The sequence below is a fragment of the Emydura macquarii genome, unplaced genomic scaffold, assembly GCF_026122565.2.
Source record: "Emydura macquarii macquarii isolate MOO-44397 ecotype Brisbane River unplaced genomic scaffold, CSIRO-AGI_Emac_v2 contig_2768, whole genome shotgun sequence".
Taxonomy (NCBI): domain Eukaryota; kingdom Metazoa; phylum Chordata; order Testudines; family Chelidae; genus Emydura; species Emydura macquarii.
In genome coordinates, this window is record NW_027132905.1 from 34,696,137 (window position 1) to 34,715,621 (window position 19,485).

The 19,485-nt window shown below is 65.2% G+C and overlaps 1 protein-coding gene across 7 annotated transcripts in view; it reads right to left on the reverse strand.

Moving 5' to 3' along the window:
- HSPG2 (heparan sulfate proteoglycan 2) overlaps window positions 1-19,485 on the reverse strand; it is a 144,257-nt gene that overhangs the window by 83,833 nt on the left and 40,939 nt on the right. For 6 of the 7 annotated variants that reach the window (XM_067567010.1, XM_067567008.1, XM_067567005.1 and 3 more), the window contains exons 4-22: window positions 13,680-13,789; window positions 13,225-13,283; window positions 12,523-12,683; window positions 11,741-11,779; window positions 10,138-10,263; window positions 9,108-9,215; window positions 8,205-8,495; window positions 7,493-7,612; window positions 6,039-6,170; window positions 5,606-5,750; window positions 5,213-5,364; window positions 4,644-4,790; window positions 3,778-3,941; window positions 3,095-3,274; window positions 2,147-2,343; window positions 1,376-1,523; window positions 874-1,001; window positions 585-671; window positions 152-210 (exon numbers count right to left, since the gene is read on the reverse strand). In XM_067567010.1, coding sequence (XP_067423111.1) covers window positions 152-210; window positions 585-671; window positions 874-1,001; window positions 1,376-1,523; window positions 2,147-2,343; window positions 3,095-3,274; window positions 3,778-3,941; window positions 4,644-4,790; window positions 5,213-5,364; window positions 5,606-5,750; window positions 6,039-6,170; window positions 7,493-7,612; window positions 8,205-8,495; window positions 9,108-9,215; window positions 10,138-10,263; window positions 11,741-11,779; window positions 12,523-12,683; window positions 13,225-13,283; window positions 13,680-13,789 — 2,553 coding nt within the window. The remainder of the gene's footprint in view (window positions 1-151; window positions 211-584; window positions 672-873; window positions 1,002-1,375; window positions 1,524-2,146; window positions 2,344-3,094; window positions 3,275-3,777; window positions 3,942-4,643; window positions 4,791-5,212; window positions 5,365-5,605; window positions 5,751-6,038; window positions 6,171-7,492; window positions 7,613-8,204; window positions 8,496-9,107; window positions 9,216-10,137; window positions 10,264-11,740; window positions 11,780-12,522; window positions 12,684-13,224; window positions 13,284-13,679; window positions 13,790-19,485) is intronic. The other variant, XM_067567006.1, reaches the window with a different exon arrangement.

The window sequence follows — 19,485 nt, forward strand, 5'->3', positions numbered from 1 at the left end:
AGACCGTCGATCCCCTTGTTGAAGGGTCCGGGCAGAGCCCCTCCATGGGTGAGGGGGGATCTGGGTCTCTCTCCCGGGATGCGTGAGCAGCGCAGAGGAGGCCAGGGCAGCACGAGGGCCGGGGGCACTCACCGCTCCATGGGATACTCACCGGTTCTCACGCACCTCCCGCCAGGCTGCATGGGATTCCCTTCATATCCACGCGCACAGCTACAGGGATCAGCGAGACATGGGGTCAGCCGGACCCGCCAGGAGCCAGGCCTCGGGCATCCCCTCTGAAGGGCAGGGCTCCCTGAGCTGCTGCTTCCCAGGGGCACCCTGTCCATCCACCACAGCAGGAGCACTCCCAGTGCCCTGTTCCCCAGGGTGTATCCCTGCTCCATGCCCTCCCCAGAGCTGCCCTTTTCCCATCCGTGGGGCCAGAGTCATCCCTGCTGCCCATCCCCCTACACACGCCAGGCTGACCCGGCCCCCTCAGCTCATCCCTCCCTGCAGCCTTCCCCACCTGGGAGAACCCCCAATACCCCAGGCTGATGTCTCCCCGTTTCACCCAGAGCCCCAGGCCGGCTGAGCCAGGGACCCACCTCTCACAGCGACGCCCCGTGTACCCTGGGGCGCAGGCGTCGCACGTGGCCTGGCCGTCCGTGTCCAGGAAGCACGAGTCGGAGAACCTGCAGGCAGCAAAGTGGAGACAGGCACCGAGCCCACATTAGCCAGGCAGCCACCAGCACCCAGCATTGGGAGCTCTAGAGAAAGGGGCACGGAGCCAAGCACCGGGCAGCCAGGCGATGGGACGCCCCTGCCTTGGGGCTCTCTCTGGCCCATGGGGGGCTCGGGGACTCGAGCCATGGGGCGGTGCCCTCCCACACTCACCTGCGCGCAGGGTCGGTGTAGGGGCAGGGGCAGGGCCGGCAGGCTGTGGCGGTGCCTCTAGTGGCGTCTCCGAAGAAGCCGGGTTTGCACTTGTTGCACTGAGGCCCCTCTGTGTTGTGCTGGCAGTTCTGGGGGAGGGGAGCAGATGGGTCATTCGGGGCCCAGGGAGCCGCAAGGGGCCTGGTGCCCCTGCCAGGATATGCCCCCCCCCACTGTGCATCACCGTACCCTGAGCAAGGGGGCACTGGCCCGCCGCCCACAGCGACTCCCTCTGCGCACGGACGTCCCCGCATGCACTGGGCTGGGCACGTCAGGAGCGGCGCTGCCCACAGCCACCCGCCACCTGCCTGGCATCGCCCAACGATGGGCCTGGCTGGCATGTGCCCAGAGGAGAGAGCGCAGACCCGGGGCGATCCACAGTGCCCCACTCCAGCCCACTCAGTGTCTGCCCACCCTGCCCGTCACTGGGGATGTCTGACAGCAGCCGGGCCCCATCCCTTACCAGGCAGTAGCCGAAGACCCGGTCACAGGCACTGGAGTGTCCGTGGCAGTTGCAGCCGGTGCAGGTGCCTAGGTGGGGGCCCTCGGGGACCCGCTCGAACCGGGCATCGCACCTCTCGCAGGACAGGCCCGAGTAGCCAATGGGGCACCTGGAAGGGAGCAGGAGGAGCTGGACGCAGGGAGTTGGGCAGGCCAGTCTACAGCCAGCCCCGGGCTCGGCTATGGACACAGACACTCCCCTTGGAGGCCCTGGGGGTCCACAGCCTCGGTCCATCGGCAGATGGAGCCTGAGCCAGAACAGAGCACGGGGGGCGACAGGCAGCGGCAATGGCAGAGTCTCCACTGTGGGGGAAGGAGCCAGCCAGCGTCCCCCCTCCCCACTCACTAGGGGCTGGAGAGAGCAGACTGGTCGCTTGGGGTGAACAGAGGGGTCCCACGCCGGGGAGACAGCTGCAGCCTGATCCCTGCCACCGCAGCGGGGCCCATGGATCGTGCTCTGGGGCAGGTGCCCTTCCTTGGTTCAGGAGCAGGATGCTCCAGCGCTGAGGGTACCCCCGGCACCTCGGCAGAGGCACAGCCCCGTCATGAGGGGCCACGCTGAATCTGGGCCCCGGCCTTGCTGCAGCGACAATGTATCTTGGCCATCCCGCACACAGGGGGTGGAGAGGCACCAGCCAGCCCATGGCCACCCCAGGCCCAGAAGAATGGGGCCATGAGCTCCCTGGGAAGCAGGAGCCCCCCGCCCGTCTAGGCAGCTGCCCGCCCTGTGCACCTGCACTCTTCAACGCCCAGCGCCAGGCCCTGGCTGGTGACGTCCATGGTGGTGATGTCCATGGTGATGTCACTCAGCCCCACGCTCGCCATCTTGTTGTCGTAGACCGTCTGCACCATGATGCTCTCCAGGTTCTGCAGGGCCAGGAGCAGAGTCTCCCGGCTCACCGGGGCGCCCGACTCGTGCTGCCAGTTCTCCTGGGAAAAGCCCAGGGGAGGGACAATGGTGCATTCGCCCCCCAAGTGCATGCCCGGAACGCAATACGGACCCGGGAAGGGCATCCTGGCACCGCGCCCCTGGAGGGCCGGGCACAGAGCGGCTCCAGGTGCCTGTTCAGGGCTCTGATAACTGCCCTGGATGCAACATATCGTGTCCACATACCTGTGCCCTTGTGCCTGGAGAGCAGGGGGTGCCCCCAGCATGTGTTCCTGGCAATCAGCACCCAGGAAAGAGCTGGCAGAAAAAGCCAGGGCAGCCTTTGCTTCTCCTGAGGGCATCAAGTCAGTGGGAGATGCAGCCCAGCTGAGGAACCGAGGGTGTGTGGGGTTCTCAGCATGTCTTGTCTCTTTCACCCCAGCTCCTCGCTGCCTGGGCCTGCCCCCAACACCCCACAGGCACCGAGGGTGCTTGGTGAGCTGAGCTTTCAGCAAAGGCTGCAGACCACACCTCCGCTGCCTGGCTATGCCTCCCCCCCACCACTGCGAGGGCGCCAGCCGGGCATGGTAATGCCAACTGGCACGAGCCGCAAGACAGCGCTGCCTTAGAGGGACAGCGCCCACCGCGTGGTGTGAGAGCCCTACTGGAACACAGCTGAGTGGGCAGAACGCCACCCAACACGCGGGCATCAGCATGGGCGGCTGAGAGAGCATCCGTGGGGAGAGCTGGGGGATGGATGCCCCCAGCCCTCCCTGGGCATGCGGCGCCCGGTGCTTCTTCAGCAACACCCACCTCTGTGAAGTGAACCTGGCGCTGGTTGACGACCGACGGCTGGGTGGGCACTCGCACCCGGTAGATGAGCTTCTGCCCGTTCCCCAAGATCACCACATCGGGCTTCTGCACAGGCTCCGACTGGCCACGCGCCAGCCCATAGCGCACCTTGAAGCTGAGGTACCCGCCGTAGGAGTCCACCTGTAACCACACGCCCCGTGGCAGAGTTCAGGTCACCATGGGCAGCCGGGAGCTGGCGGCCCCGGGGGAGCCCCGTGAGGGCTGCAGAGAGGGTCCCCCCGTGGGGCCAGAGACAGTCCCTCCTCCTGCTGACCCCTCTCGCCCTCGCACAGGGCCTCAGGCCATCATGGTGCCATCTTGGCTGCTCGCTGGACAGGACCCCTGCCAGAGCTCAGCTTGCGCCGTGTGTGGCCAGCCAGCATGGGATGCTGCAGGGGCCGTGGAGCAGCAGGGTACTGCCAGAGGCCGCTCCTCTCCCCTCCCCTCTCTGGCACCAGCTGGGCCACACAGTCTCCAGGCCCCTGGGCATGCCGGGCCGGGCTGCCATGCACGGTGGACAGGTCCTGCCCCAACATCCCCCGGCAGAGCAGAGGCTTCCCCGTGCCAGGGATGGCGCCAGTGGAGGGATGGGCTACTCCACTTGCCACCTCTCCCTCCCAGGCTGCTGCATCCTGACCCTTCACCTTGTTGCCCAGGAACTGGCTGGGCAGTGTCCAGAAGGAGTCGTGCACCAGGAACCTCCTGGACAGGTCCACGAGTTGGAACTCCTGCAGGGCGGGGTCGATCTGGAGCTGTGTGGAGGAGAGGGGCAGCGTCCCAGGCTGTGCCGGCGTCGTCACGTTCACACCTGGCCAAGAGGAGAAAGGCTCAGCACCCCCTGCCCTCCGCACTGTGCTCACCCTGCTGGGAAGGGGCAGGGCTGCATGGGGAGACAAGTCCTCCCCAGGTTTCCACCTGCTTCAAGGGGTCCCCGCACAACCTGCCGCCCTCCTGCCCCTACGATGCGCAGCCTCCGAGAACTGAGCTGCAGCTAATGAGACCCCCCTGGTCAGGCTGTCAGCGTGAGTCCGTGGAATAGCTCTGCGCCAGTCTTCAGCTCATCACTGGGGCACCCACAGCACAGGCCAGGAACGAGCCCCGGGGGCTGACTGGCCAGACCCAGACAGACAAGCTCTGCTCACCTGACCTCGGCCTGTTCTGAGAGCCAGCCGAGAAGAAAGTTCCCGGCCCTGGGGGTTCAACCAACCCCCCTCTCCAGCCCCGTCTGCAGCCAGCCATGCTGGAGGCCATGCTGCCAACTGGCGAGTTGCCCAATCTGAGCCGGCCTGCCAGAGGCCACGTCAGCCCTCCCAGGCCAGTTTGTGTCTGAGGCTGGCACCCTGGCAGGGTGGGGCTTCCTTCCAGGGAGACGAGTTGCCCAGCTGGGAAACCACAGCCAGGCTCTCACCCTGGCAATCCACGGGGCCATGGCCCTGGAAGCAAGAGAGCCTGTCGCTGGCAGGGCCCGGCTAGCCTGGGCTTGATGGGCAGCTGCCCCACGGCCCCTCACCCTTGAAGTCCTCGGGCATGTCGAAGTGCAGGCGGATCTGGTCCCGGTAGCGGCTGGTGCCACGGCAGGCTGTGGTAATGCCGAAGCAGAAGCAGGGCAGGCACTTGGAGGTGCCCTCGACGTGGAAGTGGCCTTCAGGGCAAGGACCTACCGGGAGAGCAGAGACCATGATGGGCCCCTGGAGACCTGGGGCACCTGCCACCCGGGGCCACGCGGCATGCAACGAATCTGGCCCCACGTGCCCGCCGCTGCCAGCCAGCCCCATGCAGCAATGGGGTCTCCAGTGCTGTCTGGGAAACTTCCCAGCCTAGGTGGGTACCAGCCGCCTGCCCTGACCCACCCACCCACCCATCCACCCTGCTTCGCGCGCCAGGCCAGGAGAGGAGACCCCGGCACCCTACCCCACCCCTCCCCAGGCCCTGGAGGGTCACAGGTGGGGCAGGTCACACACAGGCAAACCTCTCCCCCGAGAGGGTGCCCTGGGCAGGCTCCCTGGACTCTGCGTCCGCTGGCCAGGCCTGAGGCTGCCATGGCTAGTGAGGAGGGTGGGCGCCAGGCCCCAGACTCACCAGGCTGGGGCGTGAGGCTCAGCACGCCATCAGGGATCCCGAAGACCATGCCCCGGGCGTTGATGGCTTCACAGGTGTAGGCGCCCTGGTCGGCCTCCTTCACGTCCCGGATGGTCAGCGTCCCGTGGCCGTTCTCGCTGCTGATGGACACTCTGGAGGGGGAGGAAGGGCAGTGCCCACAAGTGCCAATGGAGGGAGCCCTGACAAGAAGGGCCCACGTGCTGCAGAGCCCCCCGCACTGCAATGCCCCTCCCCCACTGCACCCGTCACAGCACAGCACCCCACGCCAATCCCCCTCCTTCATTGCAATGCCCCTCCCCCACTGCAGAGTCCTCCCCCCCCCGAAACCTGCTCCCTTGCTCCCTGGGGTGCCCCGCTCCCCTCATACCCTACCTCCTGCTGGCAGGGATGTGCCCCCAGTTGAGTCTCCAGGTGATGATGGGGGTGGGCACACCGACAGCCACGCAGCGGAAGCGCACCGTCTGTCCGGGGGTGGCCTGGATGGACTCCTCGGGGGGCGTGATGACTTGTGGCGGTGCTGGGGGAGGAAGCAGGTGAGGTGGGCGGGCGACCCCCCGCCTGAGGCCCTGCCCAGGCTGAGGCTGCCCTGCCCAGCTCCCAGGGGAGGGCACTTGAGGGGCCACTGTGCACCCCACCGTCTCAGAAGGCAGCTGGCTGAGCCCTCACCTCCGCCCCACGGGGGAAAGGGTCCCCCAGCTCCCACCTGCCCCACGCCCAGACTTGCTGCAGCCGACCTCGTCACCCCCCGCTGCCTCCACCCCCTGCCTGACCAGGGCTCCCGCTGCCCCCCCACGCCCAGACTCACTGCAGCCGACCTCGTCGGAGCGGTCGGGGCAGTCAGCCTCCTCGTCACACTGGTAGCTGGCCGGGATGCAGGTGCGGCTGGACACGCAGGTGAACTGCTCGGGCCCGCAGGTGTCGCCGGGGCCCTTGGTGGCTGGGGGGGACATGCGACGAGGGGTTAGCGAGCATCAGCCTGCAAATGCCTGGCCACCCCACGCCGCCTGCCCCACCTCACTCCCTGCCCCACCTCCGCTGCCCTCAGCCTCCCTGCTGGCCCCAGCCTAGCCGGGGCCAGGCACATGCACACATGGCCAGCCCCCGCAGAGGAGTCTCCCAGCACCAGCGAATCCAGCTGGCACTGGGCCCATGCCAGCCCAGCCCTGACTCCGTGCCCAGCCCATGGGAAGCTGTCCCTAGTCTCTGCCAGCGGGCGGCATCTGTGGGCTCCCTGCTCTCCTCAGACATCCCGCCAGCTGCAGAGCTGGCCCTGCTGCAGCGGCCATTGCTGAGTGGGTGACAGTGGGTGACAGTGGGTGACAGTGGCTCTTCTGGCCATGGCGCTCCCTGCCCTGGCACACAGCACTGGCTGGGTTAGAGGCTCCAAGGGACAAGCCATGCCCTTCTCCTCGGCTCCACCCAGAGCCCCCCGCCCCAGGGCCTCTGTGGAGTCAGGAGGCATCTCTATTCACCCTCCCAGGTCGGCCTCCTTCGCGTCCTGGAGGTCAGAGCAGCTGCCTGAGCTTTTCCAGGGCCACCAGGGAGCAGGTCTGGGAAGTCCCCACTCCCAGCTGGGAAGGGCTGGTGCACAGGGGAGCCTCGGGGCCAGGTTGGGGGGAGCTCAGCAGGGCACCAGGTGGCAGGGTGTGGGCAGGTCCCAGAGGTGTCTGCACGCCGGCACACTCATGGCAGCGCACCTCACCTGCCCCACTGCGCCCTGCCGGCACGCTCACAGCAATCCACACCTCACCTGCCCCACTGCACCCTGCCGGCACGCTCACGGCAGCACACCTCACCTGCCCCACTGCGCCCTGCCGGCCCACTCACGGCAGCACACCTCACCTGCCCCACTGCGCCCTGCCAGCACGCTCACGGCAGCACACCTCACTCGCCCCACTGCGCCCTGCTGGCATGCTCACGGCAATCCACACCTCACCTGCCCCACTGCGCCCTGCCAGCACACTCATGGCAGTCCACACCTCACCTGCCCCACTGCGCCCTGCCGGCACGCTCACGGCAGCACACCTCACTCGCCCCACTGCGCCCTGCCGGCACGCTCACAGCAGCATACCTCACCTGCCCCACTGCGCCCTGCCGGCACGCTCACGGCAGCACACCTCACTCGCCCCACTGCGCCCTGCTGGCACGCTCACGGCAATCTACACCTCACCTGCCCCACTGCGCCCTGCCAGCACGCTCACGGCAGTCCACACCTCGCCCGCCCCGCCCCACCCTGCCCCACCACGCCGGCACACTCACGGCAGTCCACCTCGTCGGAGCCATCCCCACAGTCGTTGTCCCCATCGCAGCGCCACAACTTGAGGGCACAGTGCCCATTCTGGCACTTGAACTCGTTGGGCTCACACGGGATGGGGGTGCCTGTCGGGGGGATACATCAGTGTGCCTGCGTCCCAGCGCTGCCAATAACCTGGCACTGCCACTCGCCCATTGCTGCGTTGGGCACCCCACACCATGCCACGTGACAGCTCCTCCCCCAGCACCGATCCAGGCACCCCAGCACTGTGCCATCTCGCAACCCACCCCCAACGCTGCATGGGGACCCCCCACCACCCCACCCCTGCCCTATTTGTTCCCCCTCGTGGCCCCGGCTCCAGCAGCTCCGTTCCCAGCTCACTAGGGGATGTTTCTAGCTGCTCAGTGCAGACAGCTCCCCAAGGGGCCTGCAATCCCCGCTGCTCCCCCTCCCCGGGACTCTGGGTTGGTACCTGAGCCGACAGCCCTGGTGCCGTGCAGGAGGCAGGATGGCTCCAGCTGGCTCCCCTGGGCCACGCTACCCTCTCCCGCCCCCCCGGAGGCTGGCAGGAGTCACCCTGTGCCCGGGCCGGCCCAGCCAGCCTGTCAGGGAGCAGAGACTGCCCCAGTAAGGAGCCAGCAGCTGACTGCGGGAGCCAGCTGAGCCGAGCACCATACCCAGCCGTTTGTCCCTGGTCCCCGGCGCCCAGCCCCCTACCGCAGCTTAGCTCATCGCTCCCGTCCAGGCAGTCCCGCTCGCCATCACACAGGTAGTCCCGGGGGATGCACTGCTTGTTGGTGCACACGGCCTCGTCCCGGCGGCAGGGGCGCAGCTCCTGGGGGTGCTGGGTGGGCGGGTGCTTGGAGGTGACAAGCCGAGGGGGCGTGGTGGCCGGCACCCTCCTGGTGGTGACCACGGGCATCATGGGGGTGGGGGTGGGCGGCCGGGTGGTGACCGACGGAGCGGCCGTGATGGGCAGGGGTGAGAGCGTCACCACTTCCTGCAGATCTGGGGCCAGGCAAGAGAACGTTAGAGACAGGAGAGAAACAGGCTGAGAGCCAGAGCCGGGGGACAGGGGATCCAGCCCTAGGATCGGAGGGCCTGGGCCTGGCCGGGCAGGGGAGCTGGGGACAGTGGGATCCTAGATCAAAGGCCAGGGGCACCGGGGCAGATCCATGACCAGGAGAGCCAGGCCAGGCTACACAGGGTGTTCAGCTGCCAGGAGGGGTTGACCCAGGCAGGCAGTGCAGGCAGGAGGGGGATCCAGCCCTAGGGGACGAGGACTCCATGGCTGGGGGCACTGGGCACTCCTAGTTCCCTCCCATGCAAGCTCAGCTGCCTGGCCCCGGGTTCATGGCAGTGTGGGGGTCTCAAGGCAAGGGTTGGCACTGCTGGGCCTTTTGCTGGCATTGGGACGCCCTGGGCAGTATGAGGGGGTCCCTGGCACACACCTGCTGGGAGGGATAGTGGGCAGAGCATCCCCATGGGAAAAGCCTTCACAACACACACGTCTCCTCCCAGCCTGTGCCCAGGGCTGCTCTGACAGCTGGCCCTTGGATGCCTGGGCAAGGGGTGCCCAGCCCTCCCCCAATGGCAGCAGGTGATGGGGAGAGCGCGTACCGCAGCCGTCCTCGTCGGAGCCGTCCCTGCAGTCAGGGCTGCGGTTGCAGCGGTATGCCAAGGGCAGGCACTCCCCACTGGCGCACTGGAACTCCTCGCTAGGGCACTCTGCACGGGGGGGAGAGGAGCAGCCAATTGATTCCTGGGGCAGCCCCTGGCTCTAGGCCACGGGTGCCCAGGAACTTCAGTTCTCAGGAGTCGGGGCAGGTCTTGCTGGGTGCACTGGGGAGCTGGCGAAGCCTGCCAGGGCAGCCCCCTCTCAACTGGGCCAGCCCTGCGCTCCCCAGAGGCCTGGGGTCGCTCCCGGTTACAGGAGTTATGTTCTGGGCCTGCCAAGGCGGCACATCAGGGGCTGTGCCAGGTGCAGGCTGGCATCACCTGAGCCCTGGAGACCAGCTGGCTGCAAGCAATCCCTCCCCCCTCGCTGCCCCAAAGGGGTCTGCTCCCCCCAGCGTAGTACTCAGTGTAGGGCCACTGCAGACAGACAGACAGACAGACAGAGAGGGCATGGCCGGGGCAGCAGCACTCTCTATTCCTTAGGATCGCTATGGATGGGTGGGGACTCTAGCCCAGCACTGGGGGTTGGAGCTGTGAGTTCTAGCCCCAGCTCTCAACTTGGCTGCTCTGTGCCTCAGTTTCCCCATATGCAAAGCACTCTAGGGAGCATGGAGCATAATCCCTCCCACCTCCAAGGTGGACAAGCCTCTCAACTGGAGGTGCCAGGGACGGGCAGGGGGTTACTCAGGTTTCTACTGCCCATGGCTCTGCGGTCTCAGGGAGGGAGGAAGCTGAGGCCTGGAAGCTGCTGGGAGGCATTTAGCCCACGAGAGAGCCCCAGGCACTGAGGAGGACTTGTGCCAGGGTTCCTGGCCATCTCTGTGCCAGAGGAGCTGGATCTGTGCTGGGAGTGGTTCAGAGGGGATGATCTGGTTAGAGGAGGGAGACACACACGGGGGCTATTGGGGGGCTGGCGGTCCAGCCGGCGCAGTCAATGGCCCCGCCCCGTCCTGTGGGCATCCCCCGCACGTACCGCAGCCCAGCTCGTCCGACATGTCACGGCAGTCAGGGCGGCGGTCGCAGCGGAACTCCTGGTCGATGCACTCCCCGCTGCCGCAGGTGAACTCCGCCCCGGTGCAGGTCCGCACGGCTGGGATCACTGCAAAGGGGCAGGAGTCAAAGCCGTGGCCCACGTGCCCCTGCCCCCAGGCCAGGCTGACTCAGTGCCATGCGGAGGGCGTCGGCCCAGTGAAGTCAGAGGAAATGGGCCCATTTGGCGCTAGCTCCTGGGATGGCAAATCCCAGCCGCATGGCTGGAGCTTGCTCACAGCCCCTTCTCCTCCACAGCTCACCGGGGGCCCCAGAGCTCTCCTCGCTGCCATCCTGCCCCAGGGACTCCCTGCACCTGGGGGAAAGGCCTGCTCCCGCCACCCCGGACTTGCCTGGCTGCACAGAAACCCCTTGCTGCCCACCCAGCCCCCTGCCCAGCCACGCCAGGCGCAGGGCGGGAGCCCTGCCAGACATCCCAATGAGCTGCATGGTCAGGAAGCAAAACAACCACTGCACACGATAGAGGGGAGGTGGGTACACACGCCATGTGGCACACGCCGCAGGATACACACCACATGGTACTTGCCATGTTGCACACACGCCACGCGGCACACTCCATGGTACACATGCCACGCAGCACATGCCATGTGGCACACACACCACAGCACAGGGCCCACCGCCCACCACAACCAGAGAGCCCGGTAGATCTGGCCTCCTGCCTGGCGGGGCCCTGCACTAACCACCAGCTCAGAGGCTGGTTGTCTGCTGGGCTGGGAGGGGCAGGATTGTTGCAGGCTGGGAACAGTGCAAAATGCAGCCAGGAGGGGGCAGCGCTGGCATGGGAGGGGAAAGGAGGAGGTGTCAATGCTCTGCAGCACCCCCTCTGGCCAATCCCGGGAGCAGCCCCCACAGGCCTGTGCCCATGGCCCCGGTTCCCAGCCCACAAGCAGGTGCCCCGGCATGGCCTGTGTCTCCTGGGGCAGCTGGGCTGGGCTGGCAGCCAGTTCGATGCGCCTGAACAGAGGAGCCGAGCCACAGGTCAGCAGCGTTTAATGTCACCTGCCAACGCTCCGGGTTGCAGGGCCAACAGCCGGGCAGCATCAGCCGATGGCACCAGAGCCACACACGCTGCAGCCGACCCAAACACACACAGCACAGCACAGCGCAGCGCAGCGCAGCGCAGGGGAACCTGGAGCCTGCCGTGGGAGCCAATGAGGTGCGGCCCAACCCGGGGGGACCAGCCAAGGGCAGGTGGGCAGCAGCCCCCACACAGGGGCGCAGAGATGGGAGGGGAAAGGAGCTGTCTGCACCCTCTTGCACAATCCAGACCAGCTCACCCACAGGCTGGGCTTCTCCTGGGCTCTTTAATCCCTCTGCAGCCAGCTGCTGAGGCTGCCCCGGGCACTTGGTGGAAGGGCCTGGTGCTGGGAACAGCAACCCAGACCCAGCTCATACCAGTCAGCAGGGGGCACTTCTAGGGCTCAAGGGGCTATGGGCGCAGGCCCTGTGTCCCCACGTGAATGGGGAGAGCAGGGGCTGCCAAGGCCTCCAGGCTCCCACCACACATGCCACCTCGCCCAACTCACCTGGCGACTCCCTGGCAATGTGGGGAGGTGGGGTCTGGGCTGCAAGCGAACAGAGGGTTAGAGCCGGGGTGCAGGGGATGTTCCCCCAGGCCTACGCACAGGCTGCCCCAAGAGGAGGGGTCCCTGGCTCGGGGATACCAGCCCAACCCTGGCTAGACAGCAGCTCAGCGGACCAGCCAAACCCACCCTCCCTGCCTCCTGCCTCCCCTCTGGTCAGCCCCATGGATGGCAGGGCCATTACCGCAGCCCTGCGCATGGACCTCTGCCCCTCACCTGTCATCTGGGCTGCTGGCTGAGCCCCCCAAGTGGAAGGAGCTGAGGGCCCAGCAACACACAGACCTCACTGGGCCCAGGCAGGGGAATCCAGAGCGAGATCATGGCAGCTGAGCACCACAGTGGCTGCAGATGGACGGACAGGGCCCAGGGATCAGCCTGGCTCCATATGACAGCTATCGGGACCCAGTCAGGTCCTGTCTGCGCAGGCCAGGCCAGTGTGTGTCAGCCCCTCTGAACTGCTGCCCTGAGTTGCTGCAGGTTGAGCCACCCGAGAAGACCGGCCTTGGGCCTGTACCACACCCGTCGTGGGCACAGGGACTGCCCCTCCCTTTGCCTGCCCCATTGCCAGGGCTCAACTGTGGGACCCCCACATGCTCAGGAGCTTTTCAAACCACCCAGGCCCCGTGCCCCTTTGGCACACTCCAACAGGGCCCATGGCAGCACCCAGGGGCCCAACACTCGCCCTCTCCAGCCCCCCACCGGGGTCCAGGCTGGGCCTCGCTCACCTGTCCCGAGGCGCCGGAACTGGAAGCCCTGCGTGGAGGTGATGTAGGAGGCAATGGAGCCGCTCTCGATGACGGAGTAGAGCACCTCACGGATCTTCTCCTCGTCCATGTTCCCCTCCGAGCCCACGTCCAGCTCCACAAAGGTGTAGCCGTCGATTTCCCTGGGGAGAGCAGGAGGGGCGTGAGTGTGCATGTGTGTGCTCCTGCCACTGCTGCTTAGTGGGTGGCAGCCACTCCATTCGTGTGTGCATGTGGATGCACACGTGGGCATCCCAACTGGAATCAGCTCATCTCGTGTGTTCCTGGTTACCGCACCCTCTCCAGAAGATAAGATAAAAGCCCTACTGCTGCTGAATGAATGGGGCTTCTCCTTTAGCTCCCATGCTCAGCCTGTTTGAGAACAGCTGTGGTCTGCGGGGGGCTCTGAGCTGTGATGCCCGCCTGCCCCCAGCAGTGTCTGATGACAGGCTGTTTGTTCTGGCTATAGAGGGCGCAGGGGGCTTGGGGGCACAGTGTGCGACTGCCCTGGTGCACTCTGGGCACTGGCACAGGATGCCTGGGGCACGATCATCCAGAGGCATGGCGTCAACAGAAGGGAGAGCTGCAGCTATGACACAAATGCCCCATGCCCAGGGGAACAGGGGCAGAGGGGCCTCCAGTGCCCTCTCCAACCCACGGCACTGCCATGGGCACCTGACTCACTTGATGAACACCACGCTGACCACTTGCTCCCCGGCAATCTTGTAGTACTCGGACTCCAGCTGGGGAGAGAGGCAGAGAAAGCATCAGAGCGCCACACCCTGCAGCTTGGGGAAGCATGGGGGCCCCGCAGGCAGCATTGCCTAGTGGTGAGTGCAAGGCTCCACGAGCAAGGACACTGGAGTTGTCCACCTGACCCAACCACTGGCTCCAGACCCTTCCCCCATCCCAGTGCCCCAGTTTGCCCGTCTATCCTAGGGCCAGTGACCGTGCATGGAAATGGCTTTGGGGCCCCGTGTGCTACGTGCCCCTCTAGAGACTGAAGCCCCTTGCGCCCATCCTGGGCAGCCCGCTCCAACAGGCCTGTGTGGTGCCGAGCAGGGGCAAGGCGACTGCTGCATCTGGGGAGCAGCAGGGGACAGCTGACAGGGAGCTCCCTGGGCGGGGCCAGGTCTTACCGTATCCACCACGGCCTCCGAAACCTCCCGGAACTCCTCTGAATTGCCATCGTCCAGGCGCGGGCTGTAGTCGATGGACTGAGTGAAATTCACCAGAGCGCGAAAATAGACTGAGGAGAGCAGAGATGACCAACATGAGAGCCAGGAAAATCAGCTCTATGGCCACTCTCTCCTGACCAGCTTTACTGGCTACATCCCAGGATCACCTCACCCAGCCCTGCGATGCAGCCACCTCTGGGGTGGGTTGCTACAGCCGCATAGCAACACAGTGTAACAGTTAGGACGGGAAGTGAAGAAGAATATGGTATCCAACTGAAACCAGCAGGGCCTTGGGACACCAGAAGGCACCCCCTGAGTTAGGATCTGGCCAGGCAAGTGGGGCCCAATACCCTTATTCTGCCAAAAAGAGCCGAGGTATCGTTAATGACCAGAAGGTGGCAGGACCTGGCTGCATCTTCCCTGACAGATGGCATCTTGTGCGGCACAGCGCCCCCAAGTGCTGGGCTAAGGCACTGGAGCTAGCACGGACTGTGGGGGGGAATCCCCCTACTGAACAGCCAAGACTGGCCCCGGCACACGGCGCCTCCCTCCCAGTGTGACAGGTGCCCAACCCCTGCGGTTCCCCCGGAACAGCCACGACCCACTGGGATCAGAGCAGGGCGGGGGACGGTGCTGTGGAGCCCTCCCTCAGGAGATGGGGCCCACCATGCGGGGCAGAGGGATCAAAGCCCTGACCTTCCCTGCGGGGCAGGCTCTACGGCTGTGGGCCAGGCAGGAGGGAGGCAGGCCCAGCATCTGGGACCAACCTGGCCTGCGAGAATCCTCAGCCCCAGTTGCAATTCCAGCTGTGGCCCTTGAGTGAAAGGCAGCCCAGGAGGGGGCTGTGGGGCGAGGGCTGGGCCCACACAGGAGCGCCACGCCAGGATGTGAGGAGGTCCCAGCCGTGGAGTCCTGCTAACTGCACCCCCGATCTTCACACGCCCGCCGTGCCAGGAGCGGTCCCCAGCTCCCTGCACCGGGCTGCGGCTGCCAGAGCTCATCCCCCGCTTGCAGCTGCCCTGTGCTGGGAGCTGCCGCCTCCATCCCTGGGCCCCTACCCAGCACCAGCTGCTCAGCTCCTAGCAGTGAGGGCACAGCAGCCAGATGCACATGGCCCCACCCACAGGCCAACTGCCCTCAGGTCAGGGAATGCACCCAACTCCCTAAAGCCCGACCGCACAGAGATCGCACGCCCCCTGAAGGCCTGCGGAAATGCACCCAGCGACGCCGGGGAGGGGGCTGCCCAGCTTGGGCCAGACGGAGCCAGACCCGAGCCAGGCCTGGTTCTGACCCTGCTCACACCGTAGATCAGGAGTTGATCCAGCCCCTTGGTTTTGACCTCTCACCCCTCCCAGCATTTGGGCCGAGGCGTCTGGCTAGGGGCCAGACGGCTGGGCTCCAGGTGGGCTCCAGGCCCCCCAATCCCCACTCACTCCAGGCCGGAGACTCAGCCACATTGGTAGCGGCGAGGGCCCATGGAGCCCCTCAGCACCGGAAGCCCAAGGGGCAGACTGGGGGGTGCACGCTCCAGTGTGTGGCTAAGCACTGCCTGGCCCCCTGGGCTCTGCCCACAGAGAGTGCCTGGCCGAGGGCAGCACTGGCTTGGCCTCCCTGAGCTCACTTTCTGGGGCAAATGCTCTGGGCTGCGGTGCCAAGTGGGCACACGGCCTGGCCTTGTCAGGGAGGAGAGAGAGGCTGTGCCAGGGAAAGACCAGCACCCAATCAGCTCGGCCCTGCCCTGCCCTTCTGTCCTCCCCCACCCCCCCCCCAGTGCCTCAGGCTTAGAGGAGCCTGTCAGGGCTCAGTAACACGGACCCAGCTCCCACTGTGCTCAATGACGAGGCACCCAAGGGTGCCAGGGAGAAACTGGGCCCTGCCTGCTTCAGACACCCCAGTTCAGGGTCTGACGCTGACAAACTCCACCTGGGCACATGGCAGAGCCATACAATCTACCTGCTCTTCTCCAGGGAGAGAAAGGCCTGGCATGGGAGACCAGCCTCCTGGCTTCTATTTCTTGTTTGGGGAGGGGAGTAGGGTCTAGTGAGTTAGAGCAGGGGGGTGGGGGCTGGGAGCTAGGACTCCTGGGTTCTTTATTCTGCTTTGGGAGGAGAGTTACTCCTGCTGCAATTCTGCACCACTGCACAATGCCAAATTTGTGAAGAATTAATGTTCCCCACAGAATTTTATTTTTTCATACAGAATTTGTGATTTCCACCAAAATGCTTCCTTTTTCCTCTTCTTCCATGTCTGACACTAGTGGTGCTGCCCTCCCTCTTACATTTACCAAATTTGCACCTGAGATAATCGCATCATGGACTGTGAAATCTGGTCTCCAGCCCCCCCCAGCTCTGAAGGCAGCCCAGCTGCCAGCAGCAGCCCAGAAGTAAGTCAATACCATGCCACCCTTACTTCTGCACCGCTGCTGGTGATGGCGCTGCCTTCAGAGCTGGGCACCCAGCCAACAGCCACCACGCTCCGCTCTGCCTTCAGCCCTTTTGCCATCTGTATTGTTACAGACATAGGCGCTGACAGACATTCTGAAATAAATTACCAAAATAGTTGAAATTTGCATGATTATAGGGTGTTATTTTGACAAATAAAATATACAGAATTTTCAAATGTGTGCAGAATTTTTAACGTTTTGGTGCAGAATTCCCCCAGGACTGGAGAGGGGAGTGCAGTGGTTAGAGCAGGGGGGGCGCGCGCAGGACTCCTGGGTTATTTATCCTGCTTGGGGAGGGAAGTAGGATCCAGTAGGTTGTGTGTGTGTGTGTGTGTGTGGGTGTGTGATGCTTCAATTTTGCTATGAAACAGGGAGAATGATCCTGTCCGGGGGGGGGGGGGGGGAGAGGAGTGTTAATGTGCACAGCTTTGTGATCCCTGCAGGGACAGGGCAGGGTTGTCACCCTGCCTGCCCCTACCTTGGGTCAGACCATGGAAGTGGTGGCCTGTCTGCAAGGAGAGTCTGGGGGCTGGGTGCCAGCAGGTCAGCTCCAGGGTACTGGAACTGCTGCACATCCACAGCTTAGGGCAGGGCAGGCTTCGCACTAGTCCAGGGGTGGGGAAGGACGGAGCTGGGTCCTAAGTGTGGGGCATGGCCCCTTTTCGGAATGCAGCAGCTTCCCTACAGCTGCCTGGCCGCACCCCCCTTCCCAGGTGTCCCCAGCAGTTCAGCAGAACTGGAGTCGCCTGTGGGCTGGACAGAGCTGCTCCCCGGAGTGGCCCCCACCTGGCAAAGTTGGCACACAGGTCCACACAGGGCCAGCACTCGCCCCACGCTCCAGGGCTGCCTCTGCTCCCAGACAGGCCCTCTCCAGGGGCGGGAGAAGCTGTGCCACCACTGCCAGAGAGCGCGGCACCAGAGAGCACTCGGGGCTGGGGGAGGGCCCTGTATGGAGACAGGGGCGCCTCCACGTGCAGCGCCCCATTTCCCAGCGAGGCGCTGCCATTCCCTGCCTGGGTGCCCCCTCCCAGCGCCTGGGGAACACAGGGGTGCTTGTCAGGCACACAAAGACCCATTGAAAGGGCCCTGTGGCCTTGGAGATGGCTGGCAACCAGGGGGTTGGGTCGCCCCACATGCCCTGCCCTCCAGCACAGCTCACCCCACAGAACGTGGCCAGGCGGCCTCCCGAAACGGCCTATCTCAGCTCGGGGGGAGGGAATGGGCAGCTCACGCTACAAAGCCCCTTTTCTTGCAGCAGTTGGGGCAGGGTCGGCCTGGAGTTGGCGACACATCCCTGCTGGGCCTGGCTAGCGGCCGCCAGCCCAGAGCCCAGCTCTCAGCTCAGCCACTGCTCCCCTCCCGCCAGCCCCTCATGCTGGACTCAGGCAGGGCAACGCCCCACCCCTCCCACCAGGGAACTGGGGCCTCTTTACGGGGGGGGGGGAGGAGGAGGAGGAGGGATGGTTAATTCCCACAGCCACTGGGGGGCTGGCACTGGGCGGTCACTCTCCAAGGCGTGCCCAGCCCCCAGGGCTGGTGCCAGGCCCCAGGGTGAGCCCAGGGCATGGCTGGCTCCAGCCTACATGGCCTCTAGGCTGGGAGTGAGCCAGGGCATGGTCACAAGGGGCCCAGACGCTGACACGCCGCTCCGGGGCCTGTGGGGAGAGAGCTGGGGGCTGCACTCAGGTGCCTAGTGGGGAGTGGCCATGAGGTTCTGGCTTGAAAGCCCTCACGCAGCCGCAGAACGAGTGCAACAGCTGCAGGGCAGGGCAAGTTGCCCTCCTACACTGCCCTGCCACTGTGCCCCTGTGGGATCCACTGCCCAGGGCAGGGACTGCATGTCCTTTCCAGCCCTGGGACCCTGAGCGGGCAGAGAAAGCAGTGCCAGGGCCAGACGCTTTCCATAGAACCACCCTGCGCTGGGTCTCTCTGCAGCAGGGCCCCGTGCTGAGTCACGTCCCTCTCTGCAGGCACAGCTCTACCCTACCCTCCAAGCTCTGCCCCTGCCCTCCAAGCCCACTGCACCCAGGCCACAGGCTCAAGAGGGCAGCTTCAGCCCTGCCCCAGACGGGCACATGCCCTCTGTCACTCCCAGGGTCTGCCCACGGGCATCTGTGCACAAGAGCGAGAATTCAAGGGCTTTCACATCAGACTGTGTCGCTCTCTGCTCGTAAAAAAGCACGAGTGCCCCTGGGGTGCAGATGGGGAGTAAAATGGGCATAGGCAGAGTGCCCACGGGAAGCCAGGCACCAGCACCCTGCAAACATGGGCATGGCCCATGGCCCAGGAAAAGGCACAAAGAATCGTGCCCACAATGCCCCATGCCAGGGATGGGCAGGTGCAGCCACGTGCCCATGGCTGGCGGCCACATTTGTACCCCAGACACTGGTAGTGGCACTGGGGCCCTGGCTCAGCCCCGGGCCGGAGAGCAGACTGTGGCAGGAAGCCCAGCCCGCTGCCTGGCTTCCCTAGCAGCCACTTTTCCTCCTTTTAAGGAGCCCTCAGTTCCTGGCCGTGTTTTGTTTGCACTTGGCTGGGAAGGGAGATGGAAAAAACACTTCACGCTGCGGAGCTGGGTGCAGAACAATGCGGAGCCCTCAGCTTCCTGCTGCCGTGTCCGGCTCCGGCTGAGTCAGCCTCTCCCGGGTGCCCACTCTGTGCTGCAAGGAGCCTGGGGCCGGGGGGCCTGGGGCAGGCCGGCTTCACAATGACCCCAGCAAAAGCAGAGGCTCCCCGGGAAATTGCACCCTGTGCGGGTGGCCCAATCCCTCGCCGCATGGCGCTGGGATCTCAGGATCTGACAGCAGGAGCTTCTCCTGCCTGACCTACCAGCCGCACCTCAGTTAGCCAAGGCTGTACTGGGTGCAAGCAAGCACTGCGCACCTTGATACAGCGTTACATGTAAATGTGTCCATCTAGCACCAGAGTGGCAGCCCTGCTCACAGGTGGGGGGCGCTAGCCAGGGAAGCGGGGCTCGGCCCTGCCCACGGGAGGGAGGCGCTAGCCGGGGAAGCAGAGGTTCTCCATCACTGACAATTCCCAAATGAAGAGTGGCAGTTTTCACAAAGCTCTGCTCTAGGAATTACAGGCGGGGCAGGTCTCTGGCCTGTGCTAGCCAGGCTCAGACTAGGGGGTCACAGTGGGGCCTTCTGGCCTTGCAGTATCTGAATCAGTGAACGCCCTCTGGCTCCAGCACAGCTCAGCCAGTGAGCCCAGCCTTGACGCAGCTCTCGCAGGGCCTGGTTCTGAAGAACATTCTCCCAGGAGCTGAGCGGGAGGCTCTGCCAGCAAGCGGGGATCACCCTGCTTGGGAAGATGCACTGA